The sequence below is a fragment of the Chiloscyllium punctatum genome, chromosome 17, assembly GCF_047496795.1.
Source record: "Chiloscyllium punctatum isolate Juve2018m chromosome 17, sChiPun1.3, whole genome shotgun sequence".
Taxonomy (NCBI): domain Eukaryota; kingdom Metazoa; phylum Chordata; class Chondrichthyes; order Orectolobiformes; family Hemiscylliidae; genus Chiloscyllium; species Chiloscyllium punctatum.
In genome coordinates this window covers 72,319,664-72,338,622 of record NC_092755.1, presented here as the reverse complement: position 1 = coordinate 72,338,622, position 18,959 = coordinate 72,319,664, and the positions used below count along the sequence as shown (strand labels likewise).

The following is an 18,959-nucleotide window of genomic DNA, read 5'->3' as shown; positions in this document are numbered from 1 at the left end:
CAGCAACACCCCCAAGGACTTTACTATTAAGTATATTAGTCCTGCTAAGATTTGCTTTCCCAAAATGCTGCACATCGCCTTTAAATTAAACTTCATCTGCACTTCTCGATCCATTGTCTCGATCAAGATCCTGTTGTAATCTAAGATAACCTTCTTTGCCGTTCACTACACCTCCAATTTTGGTGTCACCTGCAAGCTTACTAATTATACCTCCTATGTTCACATCCAAATTGTTTATATAAATGACAAAAATTAGTGTACCCAGCTCCTTGTGGCACTCCACTGGCCACAGGCCTCCAGTCTGAAAAAACCCTCCACCACCACAATCTGTCTTCTACCTTTGAGCCAGTTTTGTATCCAAATACCGAGATTCAATGAGATCTAACCGTGCTAACCAGTCTCCCATGGGGAACCTTGTCGAATGTCTTACTGAAGTCCAAATAGATTACATTTATCGCTCTGCCTTCATCAATCCTCTTTGTTACTTCATCAAACAATGCAGTCAAGATCATGAGACCAGATTTCCCACGCACAAAGCCGTGTTGACTATCCCTATTCAGTCCTTGCCTTTCCAAATACATGTAAAACCTGTCCATCAGGATTCCCTCCAACAACTTGCCCACCACTGAGGTCAGGCTCACCAGTCTATGTCCTTGCCACCTTTCTTAAACAATGGTACCAACCTCCAGTCTTCTGGCATCTCACCTGTGACTATCGATGATACAAATATCTCAGCAAGGGGCCAGCAATTACTTCCCTAGCTTCTCACAGAGTTCTAAGGTACACCTGATCAGGTGCTGGGGATTTATCCACTTTTATGCGTTTCAAGACATCCAGCACTTCCTCCTCTGTAATATGGACATTTTTCAAGATATTGCCGTCTATTTCCCCACATTATATATCTTCCATGTCCTCTTCCAAGTAAGCACTGATGCAAAATACTCATTTAGTAACTCCCCCATCTTCTGCGGCTCCACACAAAGGCTGCCTTGCTGATCTTTGAGAGGCACTCTTCACTCCCTAGTTACCCTTTTGTCATTAATGTATTTGTAAAAACCCTTTGGATTCTCATTAATCCTATTGCCAAAGCTGTCCCCTTTATGCTGTCCTGATTTCCCTCTTAAGTGTACTCCTATTGCCTTTATACTCTTCTAAGGATTCACTCAATCTCTCGTCTTAGTTCCCAATCCAAATGATTTTGCGTGGATTATTGGAAGGTCAACACCATTACAAAATCAGACTCATAGCCAATACCGAAATTGGATGATTGTATCAAGAAAGTTGGACATGCCAGTTACATCATGAAGTTGGACTTACTGCATGGTTACCTTTATCAGAGATGGCAAAAGAAATTTCTGCGTTTCTAACCCCAAATGGTCTGTATCAATTCAAAGTAATGCCCTTTTCAAAAAAACACAACCGCCACATTCCAAAGATTTGTGAACAGAGTTATGGCTGGGTTAACAAACTGTGCAGTCTATTTGGATGATGTAGTGATCTTTAGTAAGTCCTGGAAAGATGACATGGTACAGTTGGCAGAGCTCTTTGGACAACTACAAGAAGCAAAACTGGTAATAACCTGAAATAAAACTGGATTCACGAAAGCAGAGGTGATGTTCCTGGGAAGTAACATTATTTATGGAAGGTCATGACACCATGGAATTCCTCATTGGCCAATGAGGAATTTCCATGACCAACCTCGAAGAAAGAGATGTTTTAATTCTTGGGGCTCAGTGGATTCTATGGGAAGTTTGTTCCAAACTTCAGTAATATCGTGGCACCATTAACAGATTTGCTGAGGAAGAACACAAAGTTTTGGTGGACAGAACCATGTCAGGAGGCGTTCAACCACTTGAAATCGATACTAAACACCACATTAGTTTTAGCTCCACCAAACTTTTGAAATCTTTTAAAGTTGCCATCGATGCTAGTGACATAGGAGTTGGAGCTGCACTGCTAAAGGAAGGTGATATGGGATTGAGCTGCCAGTTGGTTAATTTTCAAAGAAACTCAACATCCACCAGAGGAAATACTCCATGACCGAAAAAGAACTGTTGAGTTTGGTACTGGCCTTACAGCATTTTAATGTGTACGTCACGAATAATATGTCAGAGATAGTTGTGTACATGGATCACAATCCTTTTATATTCTTGGAATGCTTTATAAGTAAGAATATAAAACTATTCCATTAGAGTCCTCTGTTATAGACTTTTAATTTACACATTGTACATGTTGCAGGTCATAAGAGTGTAATCACAGAAGCATTATTGTGGATTTAACTGGTAAAGTATAGATGAGATTGGTATCTATTCAATGTTATATGTACATGGGAAGAAGTTAATATGAACTTAGATTAAAGCTATATGTATATCATGATACTGTGGTTGAGGAATAGAAGAAAAATGAAGCCATCTTTTCATTATGATGCTTCAGTCTTTACTTAAGGGGAAGATGTTATGAAGATAGATATGTACTATACCTTTAAGAGGGAGAGGAAGCTAGCAAGGATGGACTGAAAACACAGAGAGTGCCGAACAAAGTTAAAATGTAACACTTGGTTAAAACAATAGCTGGAGTTGTGTTGCCATGGAACAAAAACAAATTCAAATTTGGCCAATCAGTTTAAATTATGCCTCAGATACCAAAATCTAATTGAATTTAAGTTTAGTGCTTCGATGACATCAAACCAATGAAATGATCCAATGTTTTGTAGTATAAAACTGAACATTTTGAACAATTGGGGGAGAACTATCAAGCATCAACAAATATAGACTGCTTGCCAAATAGCTCTCTGAAAGGTACCTGTCTAGAAGATAGGTTGTGCAGCAGAAGACTGAAGAAGAGATGACCCAGAAAAACCCAGAGGAAAATCTACACAGGAAAATCTGCAGAGTAAAATTGACAAAGCTGACTGGTTTTGAAACGTGATTTTGTTTTTTGTAAATCTTAATTGGGGTATTTTTTAATCAGACCTGTATTGTAGAGTGGGAGGTAAAAGACTGGGTTAAGAGAAACGAGTTGTAAATTGTGGTTTTAATGTTCTCTGTTGGACTTAAATAATAAAATTGTTAATTTTTACTTTAATTAGTGAAATCTGGGATCATTCTTTGCCTCTCAAAATTTAACAGATTAGGGCACGAGATGAGCTTCTTCATGTGGCGGGTTTAAATTAGCAGGGCGGTTTACCCCATGTCATATCAATGCAGGTACAGCAAATGATTAAGGTGACTAAGGGAATGCTCTCCTTTATTACAGAAGGAATGGAAAATCAAAGTAATTATGTTATTCTTCAGGTAGGTAGGTGGATCAAAGAGGTTTTACTGGACTGATACTTGAAATGAATGGGTTGTCTAATGAGGAAAGATTGGACAGGCTGAGCTTGTTTTCACTGGAGTTTGTAGGATCCTGACTGGTCTTGAAAGTTAGACATGGAAAAGATTTTTACTCTTCTGTGTGAGTGCAGAATTAATGGACACTCTATTGAAAATAAGGGTTGCCTTTTAAGACAGAGGTGAGGGAATTTATTTTTCTCTCAGTTGTAAAGTCAGGAGTTGATAAATACAATAAGTGAGTTGGATGGAAATGTGGGGAGGGTCAAACCTGATGGTTTTGATAGAGACTGCAATGCAGAAAGGGTAATGAAGATTTCGGGAGGTGGTCACCTGGAATAACAGGCAGAGCCTGAAACTCACGCCCTTCAGTGCAATCTGATAAGCCTTCCATTTTCATCTGATTCACAATTGTGTCATAAACATGATAAATAGCAGCAGAATGGATGGAGCAAGTTTTTTTTTGACTACGACAGGGGGCTCTCCTCTTTGGGAATTGTAAGACACTTCAAGGGCCAACTACATTTATCAGATCCTCATAGATCCACAATTAAATACATATGAAACACAAAATCTCATGTGTGCGCCAATTCTTCATATTTATATTTAGATGAATAAAAATAAGAAGAATTAGTGGCAATGAATCTATCCAAGACATCGCAGGTGGTTCCAGTGGACCCAACTACTGCAAATATAATGCTGCTTGTCTTTTCTATCTTTTTTCATCATGTGACAGCAGAGTTGGTTTTCAATAATACACCATACACAAATAAAAAAGAAAAGGAAAGAAATTGCAATTACAAATTACTTAACAATCAGAGGAGTGGCATTAATTTGTATGAATTAGGTTCATTAAGTCAATGTTCGGTAAGGAATTTGCTGTTCAATGCTCTTCCAGGAGATGTTTCCAAAGAAGGTTGATGCAGTTCAAGATCTAACAATATAATGCTTGCAGACAAGGAATTTGTTCATTTCTCTGGTGAAACTTAGAAATCTTTCTAAAAATCAGATTTTGAGAGAGGTTGTGTTAAGATGTGTATTCTTTCCTTACTTAAAATGCGGTCTGTGAAAAGAAATCAAAGCTATACAAGTATAAATCTATTCAAAACCAGGTGATTCAGTCGTGTGGTTGAGGCTCCCAGTTGTGGCTACTCAGGTAACAAAGTGATCTTGATATCTCTCATCAGGCCATTTTGTGTTATAGGAGATAATTGTGGAGGTCCATCGAATTCTTTATGCACGTCCGTATAAATATGAGAGACAGAGAACTCCCAAATTCCACTATTTAAAGAAAATAATGTCAATTTATTCCTTAACTCTAAAAGTGAACATCAAACAACAACTATTCACAACTCTCAGCATTCCCTTTCTTTTAACTGTTTGTTAACTGCCTCCAACACTATAACAATATGCTGTTCCAGTAAAACACTTTTTAAAATTACATCAACTTAATTTCAAAACCATGCAGCAGCTGTCATCATCATTGTCTTTCTTCTTCTGGCTGAAGATCTCCCTGGGTTGTCTTCTTTATTTTACTGTGAATATGTTTTATATGACAATGTATCTTTGATAGAGAGTGTTTCAATGGCAGTTGCTCAGTCTGACCTTTAAAATGCCTGATTTTTTTATACCACCAACATCAGATTGTCTCATCAGTTGATGTTGGCAAAACAATAAATTCAAACTCGATTGTGTTTAGTATCCCGGGGCATAGTTTAAACTGATTGGTTAAATTCAAATTGTTGTCAAAACAGCAACCAACTTAGTTATCTATTTCACAGCCAAATGTTACATTTTTTCAATTTTCCAGTATACTCTAAGACTGCTCTTGTAAGTTCTCAGTGCAAAACAGCATTCACTCTCTCTTAAGGGTACAGTATACACCTTCAACTTTATAACACTACCATGATGATATCATATAGACCTGTAAGTAAAGAAATTTAGGATTTTAATGGAGTTAGACTTAACAACTGCTCCTCCACAAAGTCTCTGTAAAAATGTTTAACATATCAATGTAACCTGGAACCACTTACTAACATGCAATAAGTAACCAGTTCTGAAGAAGGGTCACTGGGCCTGAAACATTGACTCTGCTTTCTCTTCACAGATGTTAGCCATTTTGTGGAGGAGCCGGTGTTGGATTGAGGTGGACAAAGTTAAAAATCACACAACACCAGGTTATAGTCTAACAGGTAAATTTGGAAGCATTAGCTTTCAGAGCTCTGCTCCTTCATCAGGTAACAGCTACCTGATGTCTGATTTTTAACTTCACAGCTGTTGCCAGACTTGCTGAGTTTCTCCAGCAATTTCTGTTTTTGTATATTTGTATGTTTCCATATTTTGTTAACTGCAGGACACTCTTCTAATTAGAGTAGGAAATTGATTTCCTCTACCACACCAGACCAAGCAGGTATTTATTTTCTTACACTTTTGCCTTCAAAAAGATCAGCAGCTCATCCAATGAAGTGAGCTGCCCATGTAGCAGGTCTTTCAGCAACTCTTGTCTTTACCAGTTCTCAAAGAAACTACCATTTAGTCACAACCCCGCCCTTCTGCCATAGCTCAGTACTTTTTTTCCCTTTAAAGGTTACATCAATTTCTTCTTAAAAATTGCTGTTTAATTTACTTCAATATCTTAATCACTTGCAGACAAGAAAAACTCTTTATTTACCTTACACTCTTTCAATTTGCTTAACCTATAACTTAATGAGCAACAGAGTGAAATAGTTAACAACTGTGAAATGGTTATTCACTGCATTCTTAGTGTACATCAGCTGTGTACATTTCTATTTATTATAAACTAAAAATGTGAAGCACCTTTTCATAAATGAACTGATGAAGATGTATGGAAATTTCTAGTGTATTAATATAAAGGAAGTTGGAAGATAGGGAAGTCCATTACACCTTGAAAGGACAAAGTGCCAGAACCGAAATTTCCAAGAAATTATGAGCCATTGTCTTACTTCAACTTTGAGTGAAATTGACAAAGATAGAGAAATGCTGAATGAATATAAGTCAGAGACACTAAGAGTTCACATGGATGTAGAAGTGTAAAGGAATGATTTTTAACCCACTAACATTTATGACAGTGGAATGGTTAGAATAACACAGGACATTAGTTGGTATTACAACTTTCAGGGGTACTGCACTGGAAGCCATGTCCCACTATACCCAGAGTTGTCACAAAAGTTAAACATTTTATGAAGTCACAAAGTACCTGACTCAAATTGATAGAAAGCATGAACCAGGTTTCTACACTGAAGCAGAACCATTTTTTTTTACAGGCAATTAGACTCTAGTAACAGGTAAACAATTATAAACTTCTGGCATATAACATTACTAATTAAAACTTTAATACTCTTCTAAATACCTCACCCCACGCCCCACCCCCCCCAACCCCCACACAGACAGACAGACAGACAGACAAATATACGAGGAAGATAGGTTATGGGGTAGGTGGTAAAAACTGGAGTGCAAGTTCAGTCATCTTTGTTTCCAGGTTCTATTGGTGAGATGCTTTTACTGACTTTTCTGCTGGCCTGCTCAATGCTTTATAGCCATCTTTCTTCAGGAAGAAGGGCTGCTGCCCGAAACGTTGATTCTCCTGCTCCTTGGATGCTGCCTGACCTGCTGTGCTTTTCCAGCAACACGTTTTCAGCTCTGATCTCCAGCATCTGCAGTCCTCACTTTCTCCTCGAAGAGACACAAGGTGGCTGATTCACTTATAAAAAGTCTCTGAATTATCAGTTGTAAGTCACAGCTTACAATAACAGTTGCAGGGAAGTTAAACTGTTTTTTTTCAGGTTTACAGTGAGGTTTGACTGTTGAGAACAGAGACGGCTTCTCAGTCAGAGAAGAAGTGAACACTTCTCCCTCTCTGCCTATAACTTTTCTCAGTTCTAAGCTTTTCAGTTATCTCAGAACTAATTACATAGTTTTTAGCTGGTTTTGGTTGTGAAGGGTCAAGACCTACACTTATCTGGGACTCAGAGACAGCACTGTATAGAAGCAGTGTGGAGTGGGAACGTAAAATAGACAGGAGGCATGTAATTATCTGCGACTTAGCCTACAGTGGATCCATGTGGGAGCAGCATAAAGTAAGAAAGCTCAAATAGCATTCATAGCCTACACTCACTTGAGTCTTGAAAACCACACAACCATCATTCAGCTGCTTGCAACTGACCTGAGTTAAGTTACAAAAAAAAATCAAGTAAGTGAAGAACATGGTCAATATCATCAATGGACTGCCTGTATTGCATCTCCAGTTTGTAAACAATAATATAGAGTGCATTGTTGAATCACTCCAGCTTTCCAACTGAGAGCCATGCCTCCTGTATGGCTGCCTGCCACGGCTGCTTTTCTCTGTGTATCTGCATGAAACCAAGACACAGGGTCACTCCTGCTGAGAACTCAGCGGGTACCTGTTTTTTGTTAGTCCTCTAATTGCCAGGGCCAGTGATATTTGTCCCTCACCCAAGTGTGGAATTGTCAGAATCTGGAACTCACATTGCAGTCTTATAGAGCTCCATGATCCAGAAGGCAGTAACTGATAATGGTCCCTCCTATGTGCCTATGCAATTGTCTGGGGAGGTAAAGGAATTCTGCTTTGCAGGAGTCAGGCTAGTCCTCTGGAGGGGAAGTACACATGTAAAACCTGAGATACAGGAAGTGTTGCAGTCACTGATTGATGATGATATTAGATACTTGGTTATTGTGACGATTTCAGGGAGATGACAAGATATAATTATTCAGCTGTCAGGACATGGATATCTCTGCATCCCCGCAGGGGTGGATGCTGGCTTTCCTCCTGTTAAGGCAGGTATCTTTTTATCAGAGGGGTGAGGACAGCGAAATCAGGCACCCCACCATCTGTCTTACATCACTCCACCTTGCTATGGGGTGTCTTCTCCTTTAATGATATAAAGGGTTTGAATAAGTAAGATTGTAGACCGGGTGTGCAGTAGGCAGTGAGGGAACCCAGAGAGAAATACACAGCCGACCACATCTCTACCAATGCACCAGCCATGGATACAACCGCTTAAAGTCTAGACAGGAGAGACTCCATTACTGAGCTGCTTTCTTCACTCACTGCAGTGTGTGGGGGGAATGTACTCCTGACATTCTTCCTTCTTTCCCAGGTCAGATTCAACCCACAATAAACGTGCAATTATACAGCACCTTGCATGATCTCTGGGTGTCTCAAAGCACTTAACATCCAATGGATTTTATTTTTGTCTCAGATGCATTTTTATATTCAAACTCATTCTCAACTACTGTGAACAAGCTTTAATCTTCCAATATTCAAGAAATGAATCTTGATACCGAACACGAACTGTGAGCAATCTTCCTCCAATGCAGATTAAATTAAAAGTGTAGAACCTCCCTACACAAAAATGGTGAATGTACACAGTACCAGAATCATTTAAAGACAGAGGAGTTGGTTTGCTCAATGCTTGAGGTTATGCACAAACTTCCAGTGAGTTGTCAGTTTGCCCTTTCAGCACAATTTATTTCCCAATAGTTCAGAAAATAATTTCCAAATTATTAGCTTCACTGTAAGTGCAGCCAAAATTGAGACCAGTTTCCATGAAGAACATAATTATTCTGTCAGCTTCAATGGTAAAGAAATCACGAACAGCAAACATCCATTATCAATTCTCTATAAATACATTTCAACACAGACCAATATAAATCAATTTCATTCCCTTTCAATACAATATTCAAAATTCTGACCACTCAGTATTTTAATAGCCATTTGTAAAATCTAAATGTACTTTAATCAGTCTGGACTACTTAGTCATGAATGTATGCTTAAGGTTTTCAAGGAGTGGCTATCCCTATCTCAAAGAACTCTGCTGTATTGGAAAATGTAGGGTGTGATGGACTTTCAAGTTCACTCAAAGTTGAACTATGACAATTAATAGTAATTTCTTGGAAATTTCAGTTCTGGCACCTTTTCCTTTGAACGTGTGATGGATTGCCCCATCTTTCAACTTCCTTACTGTAATGCACTAGAAATTTCCATACATCTTCATCAATTCATTTATGAAAAGGTACTTTGCATTTTTAGTGGTGGTGGAGGGTTGTTTTTTGGAATGGAGGCCTGTGACTAGTGGTGTGGCGCAAGGTTTGGTGCTAAGTTCACTGCTTTTTGTCATTTATGTACATGACTTGATGTGAATATAGGAGATATGGTTGTTAAGTTTGCAGATGACACCAGAATACAGCAGGATTTTGATCAATTTGGCAGGTGGTCTGAGGAGTTTAATTTAGATAAGTATGTGGTGTTGACTTTTGGAAAGGCAAATCAGTGCAGGTCTTATGCACTTAATGTTAGGGCCCTGGGGAATGTTGCTGAGCAAAGACACCTTGGGGTATAAGTTCACAGTTCCTTGAAAATGAAGTTGGAGATAGACAGGGTGGTGAGAAAGATGTTTGGTGTGCTTGCTCTTTATTGATCAGTGCGTTGAATATAGAAGTTCAGATGTCATGTTGTGGCTGTATAAGACATTGGTTAGGCCATTTTCGGAATACTGTGTTCAATTCTTGTCTCCCACGATGTTGTTTGAAAGGTGTTGTGAAACGTGAAATGGTGCCAAAAAGATTTACAAAGATGTTGCTGGAGTTGAAGGGTTTGTGCTGTAGGGAGAAGCTGAATAGGCTGAGTTTATGTTCCCTGAAACATTGGAGACTGAGGGGTGACGTTATACAGGTTTATAAAATCATGAGAGGCATGGATAGGGTGAAGAGGCAAGGTCTTTTCCCAGAATAGGGAGTCCAGAACTAGATAACATAGGTTTCAGGTGAGAGGGGAAATATTCAAAAGGGACCTAAGGGCCAACTCTTTCAAGCAGACTGTGGTGCATGTATGAAATGATCTGCTAAAGGACTTGATGAAAGCTGGTACTACAAGAACATTTAGAAAGAATCTGGATGGGAACATGAATAAGAAGGTTTAGGAGGATATGGACCAAATACTGGCAAATGGGAACGGATTAATTTAGGACATCTGGTCTGCTTGGTCAAGTTCGTGCTGCACAAGTCTTTGCTTCTATGACCGCAACTTTCGTAGAGCACCGCCCCAATCTGTAATATTAAATGGGGAAGTTCTATATATAAAGGGTGGCTCTTTCAGTTCATTAACTCGTGTCTCTGACTGCCTGGCTGAGTTTATCACAATCCTACCTACAATGGGCAATTTGACTTCGTCGTGTGTTTTAGTCAAAGAAGTTAATGCATCCTACAATGCACCAATAATACTTGTAACCTTTATCCTGGGATTTATTGGAAACGTCGTTGCTTTATGGATCTTCAGTTTTCATGTGAAATCTTGGAAACCAAACACAGTTTATTCACTGAACCTGGCGATTGCAGACACTATGTTAATCTGCTGTTTACCATTTCGAGCAGATTACTATATCCGGGAGAAGAACTGGATTTATAGGGATGTTCCTTGTCGTCTGAAGATATTTTTTATTTCCTTAAATCGAGCAGGAAGCATCATGTTCCTCACAGCGATGGCAATCAATCGGTATTTTAAAGTGGTCCACCCTCACCACAGGGTGAATACGATGTCTACAAGGTGTGCAGTGAAGGTAGCCGGCAGCTTGTGGATTCTGGCCGTGGCAATCTGCTCACATCTTTTAGCAGAACCTCACTCCTTCGAGCACGACGACCTGACCTACTGTGAACCCTTTGACATATCGCGGCCACTACACCCAACAGCAATTTGGACCGATATTGTTTTTATTCTTTTCAAGTTTGCTATCCCGGCTCCGATTATCCTCTTCTCCACGTCCTGCATCATCTGGAAGTTAAACCAGATAAAAACTAAATCAAGGAGTAAATATAAAAGAGCGATGAAGCTTGTGATCGCTGTGGCTGCAGTGTTTGTGCTCTGTTTCTTACCCACAAACATTGCTGTTATTGCTGTGTTAATCACAAAACTAAGAGGCGCTAAAGGCTGCAAATCATATGAGACAGCTGTTCATGTCTTTTATAATACACTATTCATGACATATCTGAACAGTGTCCTGGATCCGGTTATTTACTACTTTACAAGTTCAAAATTCAAAAGTGCTTTAATGAAAGCAATTGCTTCTGTTAAGCGAAGTTGTTCCAAATCAGAAACTGATAGTGAGATGCATCGGACAGAAACCACAGAACAAATAGATACGGATCATCATTTAAAAAGGACAGCAGTCTGTAATAAGTATGAACAATCCCAGTCTATGTCTACATTGTCTGCATCATCTAACTTTTAATGATCCGCTGTGTCATTTAAGTATGGTCTACATATTCTTTTCAAGTTTGCTATCCCGGCTCCGATTCTCCTCTTCTCCACGTCCTGCATCATCTGGAAGTTACGCATTGTTGGAAAATGCTGAAATTAAGTAGATTTTGTGATTTTTAAAACCATTTCCTCTATTTCTGGCAAAATCGTGCTAAAATAAACTGCGAATTTTGAAGTCATTATCCACGTGTAATATTTGCTTTAATTCTACAAAATAATGGAATGATTATTAGATTTTGGAATACTATTTACAGGATTTACAGTTACTATTTGCAGTATCATTACCTGACATGGCAACTGTACCATTTAAGATCGGGATGGGAGACAGAGAGTGGTGAACTCAGCCCGGACAATCACAAAGGCCAACCTCCCATCTATAGAACCCATCTACCAGGCCCGCTGTCAAGGAAAGGCTGCCAGCATTCTCAAAGATCCATCCCACCCTGGCAATGTTTATCTACAATCTCTACCATCGGGGAGAAGGTACAGAAGCCTGAACGCACAGCCGGTTTCAAAACAGTTTCTACCTACTGTTGCTAGAATACTGAATGGACTCACAAACTCATAACATTCGCCTGTACCTGTGTTTTTGTTTTTGCTGCTATTATTTACATTACTATGCTACTTAACTCTGTGATCTGCCTGTATTGCTTGCAAGACAAAGCTTTTCACTGTGCTTCGGTACATGTGACAATAAATTCAATTCAGGAATCAATAGCGAATAAGGAAGACTTGACTCAGGTAAATGTCCCAACTCTGCTGGGGTCTTGGTTCATGAGCTGGGGTGGGGGATTGCCAATTTTCCCAAATGGCAGGAAAAAGACACAGAGGAGGAACAGCTGGAAATATGGAGAAAAGGTCTGCAGGATTGTTAATGTAGTCTTACCTGGATCTAGAATAATGCCAATGTGCATCTTTCAGCTGCCTCCCACTTTACCCATCACCACATTGCCATAATTAGCCCCTTTAAACTGTTCAAAAAGGACATCTGATAGAACCTATGGGTCGATGTTATGTAAAAAAATAATCAACAAAGTCATCCAAAAATAAAATTAAGTGTAGACAACGAGAATAATCAAATGAGAGAAAACGAGTTGTGAAAAAGAGAGTAAAAGGAAGGAATATATATATTGTGTTCTGTGTTTTTATTGTGATGAGCAGCAGGAATAAGGCAATGTTACTCCTATTGCTATTTTTGAAAAAATAGGGTTTGTCCTTTTTAGGACAAAAATGAAGAGAAATGTTTTTCTCTCAAAGGTTTGTGTGATGTTGGATATCTGTGCCTCAGAAGATGATGGAGATGGAGGTCATTGATTATTTTTAAGGCACTGGTGGATTGCAAAGGTCATCAGGGTAGATGGAAATGTGGAAATAGGCTTAGGAGAGGGAACAGTTTACTTTTGCTCCTATTCCAATTTGTTCATGTATTGGGTAAGTATCTGCAGACGGAACACCCCATTGCTTTTCCAGAACTCTTACAATCTCTTACTAATCAACATTGACTGTGATTTTCAATGGTAGCATTTTTCAACAAGGTGCTAGATTTTTGATTTTATGAAAATTCAAGATAAGGACAAAAGGGAAATAGAGGAGTGGATCAAAGGAAAGAGAGGGATCATCCTTTACTAATGACATTTATGGAAAAATAACTATATGTTAGAAGCTAAGACAAAATGTTATCTGAGCAAAAGAAGGCTATTCAGCCCATCATGTCTGTTCTGCTATTCAGTTAAATCATGGCTGATCTGACAATCCTCAACCCCACTTTCCTACCTTATTCCCACAACCCTTGATTCCCTTATTGATTAGAAATCTATCTCAGCCTCCAATATACTTAGTGACAGCCTTGATGATAAATAAGTTGACAGGTTCACGACCTCTGAGAGAAAATAATCCTCACCTCTGTTATTTGTACAAGGGGAAGCAACCTTTCTGCATCTATCCTGTCAAACCCGTAAGATTCTTAGATGCTTCAATAAGATTTGCTCACTTTAGAATATCCTTCCATTCCTGGGATTAACCTAATGAATCTTTTCTGGATTGCCTCCAATGCCAGTATATCTTTCCTTAGGTAAATGGATCAAAATTGTTTACAATATTCTAGGTGTGATCTGACTAGTACCTTGTATGATTATAGCAGCACTTCCCTATTTTTATACTTCATTTCCATTGAAGTAAAGGCCAACATTCCATTTCCCATCACTATTACTGGCTAATTTTGAAAGCTAGCTTTTTTTTTGCTTTATACATGAAGGTTCCCAAATCCACCCATGATGCAACTTTCTGTAATCTGTCTATACTAAATAATATACAGTGCCTTTATTCATCCTATCAAAGTGTATAACCTCACATTTTCACATTTTATTCCATCTGTCTATATCCCTCTGTATATTCTTCATGTCATCATCAATACTTGCCTTTTCCATCATTTTGTGTCATCTACAAAGCTGGCTACAGTACATTCATTTTCATCATCCAAATCATTAATATACATTCTAAATAATTTGGCATCAGGAGTGATCCCTGTGGCACTCATGCAGTCATAGATTCATACAGCACAGAAACAGACCTTTCAGTCCAATTTGTCTGCATTGACCAAACATCTCAATCTGACCTAGTCTCATTTGCCAGCATTTGGCTCATACCCCATTAAACCCTTCCTATTGATATTCCCATCCAGCTGCTTTTTAAATGTTGTAATTGTACCTGCCTCCACCATTTCCTCTGGCAGGTCATTGCATACATGCATCACACTCTGTGAGAAAGAGTTGCTCCTCAGATCCTTTTTAAACCTATGCCCTCTAGTTTTGGAACTCTCTTTATGAAGCTGTGCTGACTCTGCTTGGTTATGCTATGTATTTCTGAATGCTGTGCTTTTAACATCTTTCATAATCTGCAATCTGTCTATATTTAAATAATATGCAGTGCCTCTATTCATCCTCTCAAACTGCATAACCTCACATTTTTGCTAGACATTGTGGATGCATTTTGGTCATCTTCCAAGATTCTAGAGACTCTGGAAGGTTGGAGGGTAGCTAATGTTACTCAAATATTCAAAAAGAGAGATAGCGAGAAACTAGGGAATTATAAACCAGTAAGCCCAACATTGGTCGTGGGGAAAATTCTTGAATCAAGGACTTTATGGCATAGCATTTACAAAGCAATATCAGAATCAGACAGAGTTACCATGGATTTTTGAGGGGGAAATTATGCTTTAAAAATAAATTGGAATTCAAGCAGAGTTGACAAGGGAGAGCCAGTCGATGTGGTATATTTGGACTTGCAGAAAGCATTTGATGTAATTCCGCATAAGAGATTATTGTGCAATATTAAAGTGCATGGAATTGGGGCAAGTGTATTGAGATGGATAGAAAACTGGTTGGCTGAGAGGAAACAAAGTGTAGGAATTAATGGGTCCTTTTTAATTTGGCAAGCAGTAATTAGTGGGGTGCCAGAGGGATTGGTACTGGAATCCCAGCTGTTCACAATATATATTTATGATCTGGATGAGGGAACAAAATGTTTTCTCAAAGTTTGCAGATGATACCAAGTTGGGTTGGGGAGGATGAACTGTGATGAGGATGTAGAGGTCCTTCAGCATGATCTGGTCAGGTTGGGTGAGTGGGCAAATCAATGTCAGATGCAGTATAATTTGAATAAATGTGAGGTTATTCGCTTTGGAAGCAAAAACAAGAAGGCAGATTACGACCTGAATGGCTGTAAATTGGGAGGGGGGAGTGTGCAGCAGGACCTGGGTGTCCTTGTACATCAGTTGCTGAAGGTAAGCATGCAAGTACAGCAGGCAGTCAAAGGCAAATGGTATGTTGGCCTTCATTGAGAGGTTTTGAGAACAGGAACAAGGATGTGTTTCTGCAGTTATACAGGGCCTTTGTGAGGCTAGACCTAGAATATTGTATCCAGTTTTGGTCTCCTGTTCTGAGGAAGGATGCTCTCACTCTCGAGTGAAGGTTTACCAGGCTGATTCTGGGGATGGCTAGACTGATGTATGAGGAGAGATTGACTAAGTTAGTCAATCTGATTGAAGTTCAGACAAGTGAGGGGGGGGGTTATCTCATAGTCATATAAAATTCTAACAGGACTAGACAGGGTGGATGCAAGGAGGATGTTCCCACAATCGGGATCACAGTCTGAGGATTTGGGGTGAACCATTCAGGACAGAGATGATGAGGTATTTCTTCACCCAAGGAGTGGTGAGCCTTGTGGAATTCATTACCACAGGAAATAGTTGATGCCAAAGCATTGAATATATTCAAGAGGTGGCTAGATAGAGCAGATGGGGCGAATGGGATCAAAGGTTATGGGGAGAAAGCCTGATTAGGCTTTTGAGTTGGGCAATCAGCCATAATAGTGATGGATGGCAGAGCAGGCTCAAAGGGCCGAATGCTCTGCTCCTGCTCCTACCTTGTATGTTTCTATAATGGGGTCGAACATTTTCTGAATGACAGTTGTTAAGGTGACTGTCCTACAATTACCTTTTTATTGTCTCCCTTTTTTGAATTATTTTGTTATACTTAACAAGCATTACTATTAATTACAAATAAATAATTTCTAACTACAAATAAATAATAATGAATATCAACATATACCTGATAGTTAAAGTTCCAATCCCCTTATAATTCTTACCTACATAGATAGAGAAAAATACAGTTTTAAGTGTAGAGGAAAGGACTGGGAAGGCTGTTAAATCATCCCTGTTCACTTAGGTCACTGAAATGGTATGTTTGCCGTCTGCTTTTTGTTCTTCTCCTCCAGCTACTTTCAGTTGCTTGTAGGAGGTGCACATTTTTTAATTCTCTGACTTACAATTTAAAAGCCACAGCTGACAGCAACTGCTGAAGGAAACCCAAATTAGATTTCTTCAGGCTTAGGGTGAACAGAGGCCTTTGGCATCAATATCTATTTGTCATCTGCAGACCAATCTGCCATTTGTTCCTAGCTGAAACCTCATTCTTACATCACTCACCCACCCCACCACCACCAGCTCCAACCCCTTTTGTGCCATTCTGGTTATCATTTTCAAAATAGTTGTCCCAGAATGTTGTTGTATCATTTTACTTTATAAACCTACATATTCCCTCTCGCTAAGCCGCCTCCACTTTACTTTGTTTAAAGCCCAGTTTACAGCCCAAGTTATTCAATTCCACAGGTAATTGGTCCAAGTCAAGGCTGTCTGACCAGAAAAGCTCCTTTTCACTCCAGCACTAGTGTCAATACTGGTAACAAGAATCTATCAGGCATTTTTGATTAAGCAGTCAAACAGCTGACTGTAGTCACACTTGCACATGCCATTGCTGGGCATGGATGCTGACATTTTTCTGAAATGACAAATAGCACGGGCATTTTATAGTAATTTTATTGCCTGTATTTGGTATATTTCTGATGTACAATTCATGTCTTCAATCTTACAGCTTGTCTCCTTTCGGCCATTGAGTTTAACTTTGTTGGGAATCTTTATGACCCTTTTGTTATTGAACAGATGAATACCCAAATTGTGGGGCCTCATCCCCTTAACAAGAAGATTTTGTATTGCCTAACATTGTCGTTATTTCAGAGACTGGTCTTTCACTATATATTGCTGTTGAAATACCTTCCAGGCAGTTAGAAAATTAGGAAATTTCTGCTTTTGGTACAGTTTACTCAAGATGTCATCATTTATACCAATCGCTATTGCAAAAGGAAGTCATTGCTGTTGTGTCAATTCAGCTTTTGACATTCCTTTCTCACTCTTCTTTGCTGCATTTATTGGCTGGCACATCTGTGTGTTTTTCTGCAGTGTGTTTTATGTCAATATTACAGAAACCTATTAAATATCAAAGTTTATTTAATTTAATAGCCCATGTGACTGCAATTGGAGGAATAACAGTCGGTGCAGACATTTTTCAGTTAACAACAAATCCGACAGTCACCAATGTCCCTTTGAAGAGTGCAAATGTCTTTAATTTTTAGAAGCCATGAGCCAATTAAAAGCACAGATACTTTGTTTGGGATTACGCTTTAATTTGATGTTCAAAATGTACCCATCAAAATAACACAGGGCACAATGTTAGCAAGTTTTATGCTCCTGCGACTGCAACTCCACTTACCCCCTCCCTCATACATACATTCCCTATTTTCATCTTGTACATGATTAAGAGTTGGGGCTTGCAATAAGAGATGTTACATAAATTTGATTTAAATAGATTCCTTGCCCCCCTTTATCCTTTACCCTGTGTGTAGTTGTAACAGAACTAATTAAGTTTGATGATTTACCTATGCTTTGAATGCAGCACCACTTTAATGATCTTTCTGGATGAGCCCAGACTAATGATCTGGAGCTAGGAGCTCCCAACATTATGACCGGGGAATTTAAATTCTGTTAATTAGATAAAAATGGAATGAAAAAAGAATTGGTCATATATCAGCCATCTGCAATATAAAGATTAGCTGACTAGGACCAATCCCAATGTGAGTCTGCATGATTCAGATTGCAAAATTAGAAAACCGTCATGAATAATTGCACAATTTTGGAATTGTGCAGATTTATAACATTTTGTAATCAACTGTTACCATTGAATATGTGTTGAAATTATTAGCAACATGCAGTGTTAAATTATATCACCATTAAATCTTTTTTATGTATATTAAAGTAAAAGAACAAATTTTATGAGATTCAGACATTATGATGTTTCATGGAAATGTAAAACATCCCCTTGCCAACTCTATCTCTTTCTAGCCAAGGCCAATATAGGTGTCTTTTCCCTAAGATGGGGGATTTCAAGATTAGGAGGCATATTTTCAAGGTGGGAGTGGAGGGATTTATAAAAGACATGAGGGACAATTTATTTACACAGAGGATGGTTCACGCATGGAATAAACTTTCTGAGGAAGTGGAGGATATGGGCACAGTTACAATGTTTAAAAGACACTTAGATAAGTACATGAATAGGAAAGGTTTGGAGGGATATGGAGTAGGAGCAGGGGGTGGGACTAGATTAGTTTGGGATTATGTTTGGCATGGACTGAGTTGGAACAAAAGGTCTATTTCTGTGCTATAAGACTCTATGACTATGACTCTTAAGACTCTAGCTTAACCCTTAGCTAAACTGTTCCAGTATAGAAGCAATTTTGGCTTTTTTTTTGGTTCATGGGATGTAAGGTGACCATCATTGGCTAGGTCAGCATTTATTGTCTACCTCTAACTGCCTTGGTGAAGATGGTGGTCAGCTGCTTTCTTGAACCACAGAAGTCCTTCAGCTTCAGAAGCACCCCACCATGATTTTAAGGAGGGTCTACCAGGGTTTTGACTCAGTAATATTAAAAGGATCTGATATATTTCA

The 18,959-nt window shown here is 38.9% G+C and overlaps 1 protein-coding gene across 1 annotated transcript; it reads left to right on the top strand.

Moving 5' to 3' along the window:
- Positions 1 to 10,485: 10,485 nt before the first annotated feature.
- Positions 10,486 to 18,272, top strand: LOC140487957 (hydroxycarboxylic acid receptor 2-like). The gene has a single exon (XM_072587415.1). The coding sequence runs from the start codon at positions 10,520 to 10,522 to the stop codon at positions 11,591 to 11,593; it is 1,074 nt and encodes a 357-aa protein (XP_072443516.1). The 5' UTR covers positions 10,486 to 10,519; the 3' UTR covers positions 11,594 to 18,272.
- Positions 18,273 to 18,959: the final 687 nt, after the last annotated feature.

Excerpts from the sequence above, each read along its gene's own strand:
- LOC140487957 (XM_072587415.1), top strand. The coding sequence starts at position 10,520 with ATGGGCAATTTGACTTCGTCGTGTGTTTTAGTCAAAGAAGTTAATGCA.